The 14,650-nt window shown below is 39.0% G+C and overlaps 3 protein-coding genes across 6 annotated transcripts in view; 1 reads left to right on the top strand and 2 right to left on the bottom strand.

The window, feature by feature from the left end:
• The window catches only part of LOC106176082 (speract receptor), a 31,633-nt gene extending 29,757 nt beyond the window's left edge, over nucleotides 1-1,876 (bottom strand). For both annotated transcript variants that reach the window (XR_001239729.2, XM_087005750.1), the window contains exon 1: nucleotides 698-1,876. Coding sequence is in view for 1 of the 2 variants with exons in the window: in XM_087005750.1 (XP_086861876.1) it covers nucleotides 698-1,081 (384 nt within the window). In the remaining variant the exon portion in view is untranslated. The remainder of the gene's footprint in view (nucleotides 1-697) is intronic.
• A 1,355-nt stretch (nucleotides 1,877-3,231) lies between these two features.
• Nucleotides 3,232-10,802, bottom strand: LOC106162844 (uncharacterized). 3 transcript variants are annotated; one of them, XM_087004135.1, is made up of 4 exons: nucleotides 10,634-10,802; nucleotides 6,145-6,314; nucleotides 5,445-5,772; nucleotides 3,232-5,094 (listed from the first exon to the last, which is right to left on the bottom strand). In XM_087004135.1, the coding sequence occupies exons 1-4, from the start codon at nucleotides 10,669-10,671 to the stop codon at nucleotides 3,654-3,656; spliced, it is 1,977 nt and encodes a 658-aa protein (XP_086860261.1). In that variant the 5' UTR covers nucleotides 10,672-10,802; the 3' UTR covers nucleotides 3,232-3,653. The 3 variants fall into 3 exon arrangements, with proteins under 3 accessions (XP_086860261.1, XP_086860260.1, XP_086860262.1); XM_087004134.1 differs by lacking the exon at nucleotides 10,634-10,802 and adding an exon at nucleotides 6,927-7,089; XM_087004136.1 differs by lacking the exon at nucleotides 10,634-10,802 and adding an exon at nucleotides 6,657-6,808.
• LOC106176083 (uncharacterized) lies at nucleotides 8,350-14,563 on the top strand. Its single transcript, XM_013558305.2, has 6 exons — nucleotides 8,350-8,793; nucleotides 10,695-10,934; nucleotides 11,728-11,901; nucleotides 12,181-12,303; nucleotides 12,491-13,039; nucleotides 13,375-14,563. The coding sequence occupies exons 1-6, from the start codon at nucleotides 8,739-8,741 to the stop codon at nucleotides 14,004-14,006; spliced, it is 1,773 nt and encodes a 590-aa protein (XP_013413759.2). The 5' UTR covers nucleotides 8,350-8,738; the 3' UTR covers nucleotides 14,007-14,563.
• Nucleotides 14,564-14,650: the final 87 nt, after the last annotated feature.

Raw genomic sequence — 14,650 nt, 5'->3', positions numbered from 1 at the left:
ATGTTAATTAATTGAGTCACTGAACACTGAAGATTTATTTATTATCCAAAAGAATGTATGTAAGGCAGTAAATTAGGAGTTTTGGGCGAAGGGTGACAATATCCTTAAGGCAACCTTGTTTAAATTTGTTTTTAAAGTGTTTGGAAGTACGTTTTCTTTTCGATTATAAATGTGTTTTGGGCTAAGGTGACCGAGGGCCAGGTCCATTCCATTGCCTCTTTATGGGAGTAAGAAACATTAAAGCGTCCTATAATTTCTACTCAATTTTGACCCAGTTTAAGTTTCAATTTATCACGCGACAAAATGTTTTATTGCGCTTAAAGTTAAAGTTCATTCGCACTGAATAGAAAATTAATCAGTGGCTTCAGCTCAGCATCAGTTTAAAACTGTGGCATTTAAAAGACCAAACCTTGTGTTCCCGCCAGTGTTGGCTATGGCCTATGACGTGAGGGAATGATGTGCAGAAAGAAGCCAAGTAATAATGCAGGGGTTGAGAAGTGACTGACTGAAAATGATTAACCAGATTTGTTTTGTTCAAAACAGAGCTGCACGGCACATCATACCTGAAAATATATTCCCTGTTGGTTTGGGTTTGAGCAGTCTGTTATTTACCTAAGAAATTGCTTATTGTCTACAAATATGTTAAATGAATCTCAAACACCGCAATTTAACAATGTTTCATTTCCGATTAACTTACGTATGAAACCATAGGGACATTATACGCTGCCGCAACTTTAGCCTCGAAGATGCAGGTTTCCTGTGGCCCTATGATGGCACTGATGCTTTCGTTCGTGGACAAATCGCACGCGTGTCGAACGCTATTCAATTCTTTGCCGTATGTCTCCTTGACTGTGAATTCCAGTGTATGGTTAGGTAAAATGTTGGAGTCATTGTTAATTTCGTTCACCGCCAGTGTCAGCGCCCCAGAGATGTTGATCCCAGGCCTTTTATACATGCTTTTTGGATGGGGTTTCTCGGACCCGGTGATGTACCCTATCCGAATCGAGTCTGAAGACCCTTCAGGCAACCTCAGGGAGACAAGGAAAGCCATCACAAATACTCGATTCTTTACCAACAACATCGTCTTCTGTTACGTGAAATTTGCAGTGAAAGTGCGACTTAACAAATCATTCTGTTGGCTTTAACCTTCTCGGCGAAGTACTGAAAAATCCAATGTTTGACAAACTCTTCGGACACTAGGAAACTTGTTGTTCGAGAAGTAATCAGCGTCCGATGATGAAGCTCGACTTTAGTGTTGCCCAGCTTTGAGGTTCTTGTTAAATGATTTCAACCAACTCGTTATTTTCTCGGGAACTGCCCGCTAAAATGACACATTTCTATTTCACAGCATGTCGAAACTAAATTATTACCCTCACAAATGCCAAGCCTCCTCAACAATGCAAGTCAATGAGTTGGGCGCGTGTCAGAGAATTTTCTCTTTGGCGGCCGACTCGACTGTTGTAAAGTTTAACTCACAAAGTTTAACTCATTTTCTGTCAGTCGAGTAGTAAACACATCACAAAATATGGGAAGGGTACCTTTCAAGTCCGCCCTTTGATCGTTTTCGATCATCTTACAAGCACATGTCATGAAAGTCCATCCCTTTTACCAAATTTGACTGTCTAACGTCCGTACTTCATTTAAAATCATTTAAAACGCCGCCAAAGTTTATATAATGCGCGTAGATAATTAACTGTTCGATTCAATTACGTCTCTGTGTCTCACTGGCAACGATGATACATTGCAGTAACCGACACCGTATCAGCAGCAGCATATTCCACATATTTCGACCTACGGAATCGATAATCCTTAAACACTGGGCACTTTTCGTAAGTAATCAGTGCACTTCATGATTGAGAGAAGATGTGTGATTCCACGTTTCAAACCCTTAAAAGTCGCTGATGTCTCGCAGTAATCTCGGCAATCATTCGAACATGTGTCCGGTTGTTCATTGGAGATAGTGCAACGGGAGCCTCTTTATTAAGCTCAGAAATATACATGCAACACCACAGTCTCCAAGACTCTCCAACAACATTTATCAAATGTCACACTCTTTCGTTCAGATTTAACTAAAAATAAATGCCGAGTTTTTTTTTTCGAAAAGGAGAAAAGCATTACGCAGACGACATGGAGGGTGTCGCGTCAAGTCTCAGAGTACTGCTTTTGCTGGTAGGGAGTAATTTAATGGTATGATAAAAGAGGGTAGTTAAGTCATTCTCTGAAGTGTATTCCTGCTGGCGCTCGACATTAGACGATAAAACAGATGAGAGGAATGCATTGCCAAGTAACTTAACCGTCAAGCAATCTGGGCTTAGTGGTTTTTCTTCAAAGAGTGAGTTGTCCTTTCGGTAGGTGAATAACTATTACCCTTGGGTGTAACATCATAACCGGTAATATCTTCAACCTTTCACGTACATCAAGGTAACGCGAATATTGCATTATTCCTTTAAAATCTTCAACAACGAAGAGCAAATGCAGGCATTGTTGTTCAACGGAAAAGACCCCACATCAATGTTATCTCAAATTAGTAGGTCCATTACGTCTCCTTAAAACAGCCGTTATATATTAATCTGACTACAGCGACATATTGCAGTGGACAGCATCAATATTGGTCGTTTTGTCAAACTCTCCCTCTCTCTCTCTCTCTCTCTCTCTCTCTGTGTGTGTGTGTGTGTGTGTGTGTGTGTGTGTGTGAACTTATTTTTCAAGCAGAGGAGATTCGAGTCATAGGATTCGTGTAATCGCTTCATATCTATTTCTCGAAAGAATTTCCTGGGACTTAGACAATATTTTTATTTTAAGACAGTGTGATTCAGTCACCTAACCCTGTATTTATTTTTATTTCTTACATCCTTTGTCTTTTACCATAGGGGAGACCGGGGCTAGTTGGACCCCGGGTTAAGTTGGCCCCACATCCATTTATGACAAAGTAACTATGGGGGAAAAGAATTGATCACATCATTTTGTAAACTGACCTTATCCAACAGTGCTAAGAAAGCGTCGGCAGTGAGTCCAAATGAAATAATTTAGCATCTTAAAGTAACTTTATTAAAGAGACTTGATGGGGTCCAACTTACCCCGGGATCCAAGTAGCCCCAGTCTCCCCTACCAGCTGCCGTTTACACAATAATATGACCGATTTATATTTAATGAAAGGATGGGAAGAATTCTTGTTATCTAAAATAGTCGGCATTAATTAACTTGGTCAAGGAAAAAACAATAATGATCATATTAAGGAATCGCCTACTTTTATTTTCGAAGCCTTATCATATTAGGTTGAAATTAAAGAGAAATAGCCTGTTTGACTAATATCAACGTGAATTCAGTTCTTCTTATAAGAAACATAACAAAGAAAACTGTGTTTTTTTACGTGATGATGTTGATAAAGATCTTACTAAAAGACTAATAAAGAATAAGCGCTATAACTATCAATAATTACCATGCCCTCAGTTTCCAATGAAAACGAAAGGAAAACGGCCTGCCTGAAATTTTCAAAATATCTGATGTAGTCTTTAAGTGATAAAGGCAACAATAATTTTGATTTGCATTCAAACAAAAACCTTCACCCAAAACAAGGCGACTTATTGCATTAGTATTGCTCGTAACGTCAGATATATTGCAGTAGAGAAGATAGAACACCCACCACAGCCAGTCTACAGTCGTCGCAATTTCTGCTTGAACTTGATCAAAATATCTTCATAATCACCATCAACCAGACCTTTCTGGCTGTCCGGGACGTTCATTTCAAGCGGTTGGCCATTTTCCCAATCATCGATCTCCTTTAAGAATTCTTCCTCGTTCCAGTCAGACATGAGTTTATTAAACAAATGCTTATCATCATCATCGATTACGTCCTTCTGAGGGTATATCTTCTCTAAATCGGTGTCGATTTCAGTGTTAATTTCGTCGTCCATTTCTTCCCAGTTATCTTCTGCTGACCCGTACCCTTCGATACCCTCAGGACTGCCGAGGTGCCCATCTTTCCAGTTCAGGCCATCCCCTGCGTTGTTCACGCCAAATAAAGAAGGGTCATCCGTGACGTCATGTCCATGGTGGTCGTCGGTTGGATGATTCTCATGATTTCCTTCAACTTCAAATGGATGTTCCGTCGTCTGTTCGTCGTGCAAGTAGGTGGCTTTTCTGTCACTTATCAAGGCCTTAGCGTCAAACAAAACCTTTTCGATCTGAGCGATATTCAGATCTCCTGGCGCGCCTATTTCTAAACGAGCGCTGTCTAGAGAAAATGGTGGTTTCGGGGTGGTAGGTTTGATATCGTCCATCAGCATTTCGGTTTCACTGGTGCGTCGGTCCTTCACACGGTTGAGAATGTCTGGGAATTTTTCGTACCCTAGCTCTTCGATCACATCATAACAGATCTCGTCTATCTTGAAAGCCATGTCGGTCGGGATACTCAATTCCCAAGCATGCGCAGTCTCGCTTGAGTTAGCTCGGGTGGTCTCGAACAACTCCGTGTCATTTACACCAGCCGCTGTGTTTTCCAAAACCCAATCTAGAACATTTTTCGGTAGCTCTTTTCCCAGAAACGTATGTATCTTTTGTGCTGTTTCCACAGGATAATCCGCCATGTCCTCGTACAGAATTCGCATGATTCGCCCCGGGTATTTTTTGAAAAGATGTCCGCCGGTAGTCAGATCCTTGGACATGTCATAGCATCTTGCGCTGGCCTCAAACTCTAACTTGCAGCCGGCTTGGGTAGACGTAAACCTGGATAAAATGGATGCTCGGGGATCCCTGAACAGATGAATAACCTTCATACCTGGATTTTCTAGAAGCACTCGCTCCAGCATCCACATTCGAAATCGAATGGTCTTAATAGCTCTTATGGTAGAATTATCGCAAACGGCTTGGGCCAAAGGAACGCACAATGCGTCCTTTTTCGCATCGTTATCTTTTTTGATACAGTCTATATATTTTGCCAATGCCTTATGTCTCCCATTGGCGCTAAAGAACCAGTGTCCGTCGTCGCCAAAAGGTGCTAATATCTCCATGGGGACTTGCCCTAAGTCGCATCTCGCCATGTTGGTGATCAGTTCTTGAGAAAACGAGCCAAAGTCTTCAGTTGCTGGCATTGGTCTGCAATCAAAATAGCATTAAAACGACATAGGTACATGTATTACATTTATTTACGGTGACTTTTAAGAAAAAAAAATGACAAAAAACTTCCACTGAGAAACAGAGAGGTAGCACACATCCTCCATCTTGTTTGTCTTGGTTAAAGAGCTACACTATCACTGTATATACAGAAGGCTTGGGATGCTGGTTCATTATATATTTAAGTCATAAAGAGAAATAATTAAAGAGCTTCAATATGGTTAACACACTTTTCCGCATTAACATGCAAACTCAAATGGATAGCATATAACTATGTCTTTCTTATAAGAGGGTACCTGACGAGTGCTTTCAAAGGTTAACTTAGAGCTTACCTTTTATTCCCATTTGCAAGCAGCAGAGTACTCGGGAAAGTTGGGTTTATCTTGTTCTCGTATAAGGCCCAGAGAGGCTCAAACAGATAAAAAGCTGATGGGTTCTGGTTGAAGAGCTCCCCAATCAGAGAAGAACCACTGCGTTGATAGGTCAGAATCAGCACCGCCGTGGTTGGGGCCGGTTTTGGACCTGGTGTTGTTGTCGTTTTTGTTGTGGAAGAAATGCCTGCTGCCGTGGAAGCGGTTCTGGTGACATCATTTGTAACTTTCTGTCTTAGAATATCATTTTGTAGAGCCCGGCGCGTACGTTTCTGAAGCTTGACATCGGCTGGAACGAATCATTGGAATAAGAGTTTGTCAACATATAAAACTTACTTAACATCAATTATTAAAAATGATACAAGATTTTGCGATGTTATATCACTTAGTATGAGTATCTTTTATTCATAATACAATTACAGAAATATAAAGGGAAGTAAGATGTCCTGTTTTCAAAATCTTACGTCCATTCTTTACCGTCTTGGTAAAATGTATTTCAAGTGATATTGTTTTTTATCAAATGCACTTTTCTGACATCAACCCCAACACCAAGTTAAAGCGACAGCTATCTTGCTCTTCGAAACCCTTTTGGATGAAAATATATATCATGTACATTAAACGTCTTACCTGTCTTTATTTCATAAATAGATTTTGTATTTACCTAAGGATGATCTTGCGTCGTGTATCTCTACATTCACATAAGATACCAGAATAGTCAGAACAGCAATCAGGAAAATACAAAACAAAGTCCACAATGAAATAATTTTCATCTTGGCGGGTTTCTCAAGCCCAGCATAGTTGAAGGTTGTCTCTGGCATCAGATTGCTGACTCTAGAATAAATATATACATGTACTGATTATTTACTGTAAAACATCACACAATGTTAAAATGTATAACGTTTCTTATCCAGGATACAGGTGACCTATTTTATACTATAAGACAAGGAGGTGAACTGAATATTTGGCGAAACGAAGCCAACCACGATATTCCTTCCTCTCCTGCTTAATTCATTCATTCAAAGCAGGTATTCCAGAAATATTTTCTCTGGATAATTGGTGGTCCGCATTGTCTTCCGTGCGTAATCTCGCAGTATTTAGTATTTTTTAAAACTAAAACATAGTTGAGGACTATATATTCACGTAATTATGATGTTCGGTTGTTCCTTAACCTACCTTTGTATTGTTACCAACCCAAATCTGCAAATATCCTTCTTAATTGGAAGAATTTTTACTGTGCCGTGTTAACAAAAACAGCAGTTAAATTTCTAAGCAGATTATTTCGCCAACAAAACTAAAACCGCTACCAATGTTGACAATTTGCACGAACAGTTCAACATTCAACTCATGAAAAATGTATAGTTGACGCTTGCTGTAAGTATTACTGTACAGGAAGCAGAACAAGACATTGTGAAATGGTCGTCATCTTAATGAAAAATCACTTACCTTGCTCCAAGATTACACAGTACTACCCAAATATAACGGACACTGTATAAAAATACTTTTCCAAAATTTAAAACCACAATCCTTCTACCTTTTCTGAAGGCAAACATTTAAACAGAAATTTATAAATGTGTGACCATCATACAGAGTGAAGCTGCGACTGAGTAAATTACCATAAACTTGGCCGTACGCGGGCATTTTTAATTATGATTCCGAGAAACAATTATTTCGTGGATATATTAAGCTCGGTTTCGTAACTTTTGTATCTATATTCTACTTTGTTTGTATGGTCTAAGACACTGAAATGATTTTCAATTTTTTTCTCCTTTTCATAAATCTAAATCTTATAAATACGCAAATACTTTATGATTTACCGCTGTGACGAGAGCTTTCCAGCTGTCACACGATGATGCTTGCTGTGAATAATAGATGTGTAATTTAGACAACTACGAACAGAGGAAACTAACACAAATATATAGATAAGCATTGCAAAGAACTCAATATGAAACAGAAATTTGTTCATAAATCTTTTAAGAATTGCATGCGTATTTTTAAAATTTATTAGCCAATCAAATGTCGGGATATATTGATGAGCCGTGGTATTAATTACCTGAATACAAAATAACCTTGGCAGGAGGGGAAGAAATTCTACACACATGTTAGAACAATGGAACTGATAAAAGATTTGAAATGAAGTAGTATGTCAGTCATTTTTTCCTAAAAAAAGGAGATGACGGAAATTGAAAATTAGGCAGTTCAGTTGTACATGAAAATGAACAAACAATTAAATGAATAAATGAAAGTCATCATGTAGATCAAAATCATCACTGAATGAATGAATGACTGTGAAAGAAATATGGAAACTTTAAGCACTTGGTAGGCCTAAGCATCTAGGTATACTAGATACACTAACGTCAGTGAAAAGTGGCAATATAAGTTTTGTTCTTTTGATCGTACATGTACACTAGGTATATTTACAGTTGTATTTTTTTACTCGTTGTTTACGTTAAAATAAATATCCTGTCTATCTACCCCAGTTCCTTGAATAAAATAGACCTATTAACAACGCTTACCAAATTAAATATGGTATTTCAATAAATAGGCTTAAAATCCCTTTTGTTTAAGACTATCCACTTTCAACTAGAAGATGTTATTAGTTATAAATTATTTTTCAACTTCAAAACACCTACATTTAAAGATAAGGCAAATTATTAGTTGCGATCACGCTTCTCATACAAACAATGAAAACTTAATTAACCTCTGACATTCCCTGCTCCTTTCTGGCTGCATCGGTATTCATTACACAAACAAATCTGTAAAGTTCAATAAAGTAATCAATAACCTCCCGCTGCCGGGACTGATCAACAGGCTTTCCACCACCTTACCAGTACTCATGGGTATAACAGAATGAGTTATAGTAAGCGTGACAAAAACGGACAAAATACATAATTGGACATTTTGCTCGCTTTTTTTCAAATATTCTTGAACATGAGTGGGAATAGTGTTTTCAGCAGAAAGGTAAAAAGCTAGTATTGGGTATGCTGGCAATATATTCCACCTTGTTATGTTTATGGTTATTATAAGAAAAGAGCAGATTGTTATTGATTTGTGAAATTGAACATAACCTACTACTAAGGTGCCTCTGTTGGACTGTAACCGGTTATCAACGTAGGATTTATGGCGCACAAAACGTTTATGTATAAATTTTATATTCAAATCTTAAAAACAAATATGCCATCTCACTCAAGAGGTATCGGTTTCACGGGTCTACCCGACGCTAACTGAGTGAAAGAGGGAATTAACAAGAGTCACGTGATGTGGTCCGGCTACCCTAAGATGGCGACCAAGGAGGTGCAGGTGGAGGTGGACGGTAAGTGATTAATATTTTGTTCGGCTAAAACTCTAATGGTGTGGGCAAAACTGTACCCGCAGATGTGAAAATAAGTTATTTCAAGAATCTTGGATGAACAGAGGTTGTAATCTCAGCAAGAATATATGTTTCTTTGCTCTTCACGTAATAAGGTTTATTGAATTAATCAACAGGCATTGATAGATACTGGTTTATGATAGATACACTTCATAACCACTTCTTTAAATGGTGTGCTTTTTTAAAAGTTTAATCTCCCTTGTCCATCCAAATGTACTTTTAATAACTAATATTCACAAACACCGAAAATAGTTCAAGACAATATTCAACCGGCGCTTTAACAAATAGCCCTACACGACTTCAATTCTGCGCGCATATTTAGACACCTGTGTTATCTTTAAACATAAAAGTAAACATCAAAGTATAAAATTAAATACACCGCAATAATATACGGCCAGCAAGGCACGGGAAGGTGTCAGACTGTAACATCGAGCCTCACAATTTTGAAATTTCACCATCACTTGTTTATTCTAACATTACGATACTAATCCCCCATGTTTATTTTAATTCGACCTACCATTGAGAATTTTTCGCCCATGATTAACAGTTGCTGCACGGTTTGCTCTCGAAAAGATACAGCAGCGAACAGAATAAGCCTATATTTCAAGGGTGTAGGATACATTCTTTTCAACATGAGCAAGGACCAGACTAGTTTTAACGCCTGCCTCAGCACCGGGATATTTGACAGGGAAAAAGTATATGAGCGGTTACACAGGGTGTACCTGCGATATTTATCTTCGAAGTTATAGCTAGTTTAGAATTAATAAAGTTGACAAAACCCGTACAATAATGCCCCTGGCCCCGGGAGGTTGCCCTGATCATGTTAATTGCAATTAAACTAAATCCATTTAAGGAGTGTGAAAGACTGAGAAAATGAGCCATTGGACGGTGGGAGTTCTCTAAGGACAAACGACAACCTTTCGTTTTGTGTACATTCACCCAGAGAAACATTTACTCCACTCCCCGTTATTGTTGTACTTTTCTTCTTTATTTGCGCCAAGTGTTTTAATCGTTCTATTTGATTCGAACTAAACCCATTTAACAGTTTCAATGCCCCCGAGTTATTGCCCTTTTGTGCTTCAGTAATTCGTCAATACGGTTCTGATACAAAACCTTTCACCGCGCTTTGAGTAGTTGCGGCCCCGTACCACATAACTATTTCAATACAATTATGTGCATTTGTCGTGTGTTATTTCAGTAGATGTTGTAAAAGTTTGTTGGCCTTTCAATATCAAATCCACTCCAGTATAGGATCCCTGTTTTGACTAAAATCCTGATACACTGACGCTACAAAGCAACAATACCCAACGTAAAGAGGTAGATTTAATCGGCTTTTTACATTCAAAACGCCGCAGTTTCTGACGCCAATAGAAGGCGATTACTTGGTCTATTATATATAACAATAGAAAATATCTTATACCTGATTTATTTCTACCCTTTCACAAGAACGTAAGTGCGGCACCTTTAAATCCTATACAAAAGGCTTTTTAAACAATGATACGCCCTTATATTGTTTTGTCTTCCTCAATACTACCAAAAAACTTATCGGAATAATTTCAGTGGTGTAAGCTTTAAGACGTGCGTTATTCGTTCGTACTTTTGAATTGAACTAAATGCTCCCGTTGTAAGACATTGTGTTATATTGTAGACCTATTCTAGTTGATAATGGTAATTTTACAATTTTGTAAAAGCTTTACGTTACATGCATGTGTGCGTACGTGTGTGTGTGTTTGTGTTAAGGCCACCATTATGTTTGAGTAAGGAAAATTGGTCTTATACTTACGTGAATATATACGGCGTTTGTCTTTTCTCTCGTATCATATCATTCACTTTGGATGTTTCAGATATACGGGCGATTTTCCGAACGCTAGCTCCTTACATAGTCCGCTATTGGAAGGATGTATCTCGTGAGCTTGGACTGACGGATGAAGATATTCTCGATATCGAACACGTTCACCCAATGGCGCGTCTCTCTGAACTGTCCTACCAGTGTCTTTGTATGTGGCACGAGAAGCAGGGGAGAAACGCCACCAAAGACAAACTCTCACACGCTCTGAGAAATTTGGAATTAAAGCGTGCCGAAGGTGAGTTAATTATTCGATTTTTCCTTTGCGAGACACTAAGCTTGCCAGCAGATAATTATTTGCCTTTTTCGGAATCTGAATGTTATTCTATTTGATATGTGAGATTCTGTGTACAATCCTGCAATGTAATGCGTGGGCTTCTGCAGCTGACGTATATAATGTGAAGGTTCCTGCATTTTGTATGAGATGCTCCGTAAGCTGTTTTTGTCAGACCAATATTTATAGAGATTCAAACAACCTTTAATACCATGTTCCGCCGAAAGCATCGACATGCTATCACAGAACTTGCCTGGAAAAGGGTTGAAAATAAACTCCTTTTCCTAAAAGGAAAATGTTACTGTGTATTAATCCTGTCACAACTTACTTACCATACATGGGCACTGCACATCTCAGTCAGGGGCGGATCCAGAATTATTTGAAGGGGGGAGGGGGGGGCTACGCGGATTCAAAGCCGACCCGACGTGGGGTTGGGGCCCGAAAAATTTTGGTATTTTAGGAGGCGAACGGTGCTATTTTTTACGGTTTAGAACTATGATTCAGCTAGTCAATTTTCTAATTTGAAAAGGGGACCATTGGTGTGATTTTTTTTTTCAGAAATCAAATGGGGGGGGGGGGGGGGGGGGGGTCAGGACCCCCCCTAACACCCCTCCTAAATCCGCCACTGTCAGTGCACTTGATTACTATAAAATTATTAAAACTCTTGTTATGTGTTATTGCTACGTGATTTTTTTTCTTGATTAAAACCTTGTGTTAGCGTTCTTGGTTTATCATCATTTTCAAAACATCTTTCCAGACGCCATTAGTCACCTCGTAGTACGCCGAGGACGTGTGTCTAGCCCATCGAGACGGAATTCCGTCGCAGGGCCCAGCACTGGAGCGTCTCGAGGCAGACGCCGCAGTACAGGTCAACCGCCCCCGCCCTCTGTGCCGAGAAAGAAAACAGGAGTCAGAAAGAGAAATAATTCAGGTAAGAAAAATTAGTGAGATGTCAGGCTGTCAACTGAATGGGAAGCGATATAGAATTAAAAATAAATATATAATTATATTGAAATCAATATGTTATCAAAGCCTTTTCCGATGACACTGTCGACCCTCAGGAACAAATTAAGGTATAGGGTCTACGACCTGTATTGTTTACAGCATAAACGACAAAGCCAGAAAGGTGGGATGAGTTTAAAAAACATTATATTAAAATAACAGAGATGTACTAAGAAACTGTGCTACTTTTCTGCTTTAACTGTTTCAGAAACTTTGCACAAACCAAAACAAGGAGGCCTGCGAAGAACCTCCAGTGAAAAGACAATTCAATCAAGTCAGGGAGAGGCTGACTCTGCAAACACTGCCCCAAGAAAAGATAATAGAGAAATAGGTGGGTGTCAGTTCATCAACTCATAATGCAGGTAGATCATTTATAATAAAGTGAATATGCACATTCGATGGAAACTAGTGATACTACTACTACTTCTAAAATAATAATAATAATAATAATTTTGACTATTAGAATTTTCCAAGCTTTTGCCCTCATTCAATAACAATAGCTTACCTTTTTGTCTCAGGCGAGGTTCATGCAACCATAGAAGTATCCAATATTGAGATGCGGCCACAAAGTGTGGAATCCATGGAAACCGACCAGGATGGAACAGACGACAGAAATCAAACATCGGAAACAGAGCAAGACACCTTCCAAAAAATGATGCTTCATTACTACACAAATGTTGTCAAAAATGCGCAAGATCACATCAATGCCCTGACTACTTTATTGGAATTTAAAGACATTTACGTCAAACGGCTACGTTTAGGCAGCATTGTTGTTATTCTCGTCTGCAAGAGCTTGCGCGCTCTTTTGCATCTCCTTGACATGTACAATAAAGGAGAACTACGAGAAGCGTGCCAAAAAGTGTTTTGTACTGAAAAGATTTTGAGGGGAATGGGAATAAGTGATCTGTCTGTCAAAGTAACGATACCACAAAGAGAGATCGTACGTTGTAAAGAGGAGCTATTGTCCGGAAGACTGGGTCCCTCGGAATCGTCGCCGAACGGCTCTCCGGCCCCGAGACGGGCATTCAGCGCACCAAATTCAGTCAGCAAGCTATTGATACCGCAGGGTAAGTATTTATTTTGGGATATGATGCCTCTTAATATTGTTATCAAGTCGGATGAGAACTGATTATGTCAGTATACGAGTAATGTTAGAACGTTACATGTAGCCTTTAAAATGTATAAATGGTCTGTGAATATAAAGTGAAAAGTGAATCAAGAGGGTAGGGCGCCTCCGTTCAGGACGAAGTCGCCAGGGTTGATGATGGTGACATGTTTTCACTCAGCCATATTAACGCTAGACATCCAGTTCAAAAATATTATAGAATTGTAAAAAGGGATGTTGAAATTGATTAGAGAGAGTTTTTACTGCAAAAACTGATATCATATATTTATATTGCAGAGCTTAACCACCGTAGCCGAGGAGCGTATCTGGCGTCTTTGAAAGCATTTCAGAAACAGACAAAAGAGGACGTACGAACACTATCGCAGCGATACAGGACATTTGAAAAATGCATCAAAGAATTCATGCTAACACTTCAACTTATAAGATCTGGGGACTTGGGTCCCGTTAAAAACATCTCACAATTGGAGAAGTGCAATGATTTTCTGAAAACTAGTCAAAGCATCGGGAAACAAGTGCGCACAGATCTAGTCCAAGAGTTTCTTACCATGTTGAGTGTAATACGTGTAACAGTCCGTGATCTAGACGAAAAAATTGCAGAAATGGAGATGGTGTTTGGTCAACCGTGGAACGTCGCGTCTATTAGATCCCTGAAGCTCATGATAAGCGGAATCGAGGAACAACTAAGCCCTGAATATAACTTTTCCCGCTTATCAGTTTTGTTAGCCTATAAACTATCAATTCTTGAGAAGAGACTTTTTGCGGGGTTGGTTAGTTACGTTCCTACTCTGCTGAACAGGTTGACAGAAGTCGACTCCTATTTTGTGGACCTTCTCAAACAACTATCACAAAAAAGCGGGCAATCTGCGGCGGGAAATACACCTACGTCAGAAGAAGACATGGAAATTTGACCGGCATTTTTGTGTAGAATTAGGCAGGGATACCTCAGAGTTTGACATAAGACTTCCGCATCTCCTCTTGTGTTAATCTCTAGGGAGGAGTGGGGGTGGGGGGAGGGGTATAGGCGTTTTCAATGTGCGATGAATGAAAAGGGAGCCGTTAATGAAAAAGCTGGAATTTGTGGAGCAGTGAAACAATAATTCAACTCCATCTCTCCACTGTCTGCGGCGGCGTCTCCTTCCACGGAGACAAAAGGATGTCGAAAAGAGATCAATAGCCGTGACTCCGTCATGCTTTTAGTTATAAAATAATCGCACTGCCCTTGTTAAAATAAATAAATAAATAGCAGTAAATCTTTTTATTAAACGACTACATGAAATTCTAATATAGTCCTTTTCATAAATCCCCTTGCAAAACGTTGTCAAAATTGTTTGTCAATTTTATTTTATTGTACCGCATATGATATGGCAACCTCTTTTTATATATGAAATACATCATTATATTTTGAATGATAAAATGATAGATTATAAATGTTTTTTTAATGCCAATAAACCTAGACATTATTTCATTTTCAAACCCTTGTACGTGCACGCTTATCAATAAGCAGGGTATGTGAGTCAGATCTAATATTCGGGCTGATAAAATAATCAATTAC

Source organism: Lingula anatina, chromosome 2 (assembly GCF_051362555.1).
Source record: "Lingula anatina isolate TDL-2025a chromosome 2, LinAna3.0, whole genome shotgun sequence".
NCBI classification, from domain to species: domain Eukaryota; kingdom Metazoa; phylum Brachiopoda; class Lingulata; order Lingulida; family Lingulidae; genus Lingula; species Lingula anatina.
This window is presented reverse-complemented; position numbering and strand designations above follow the sequence as displayed.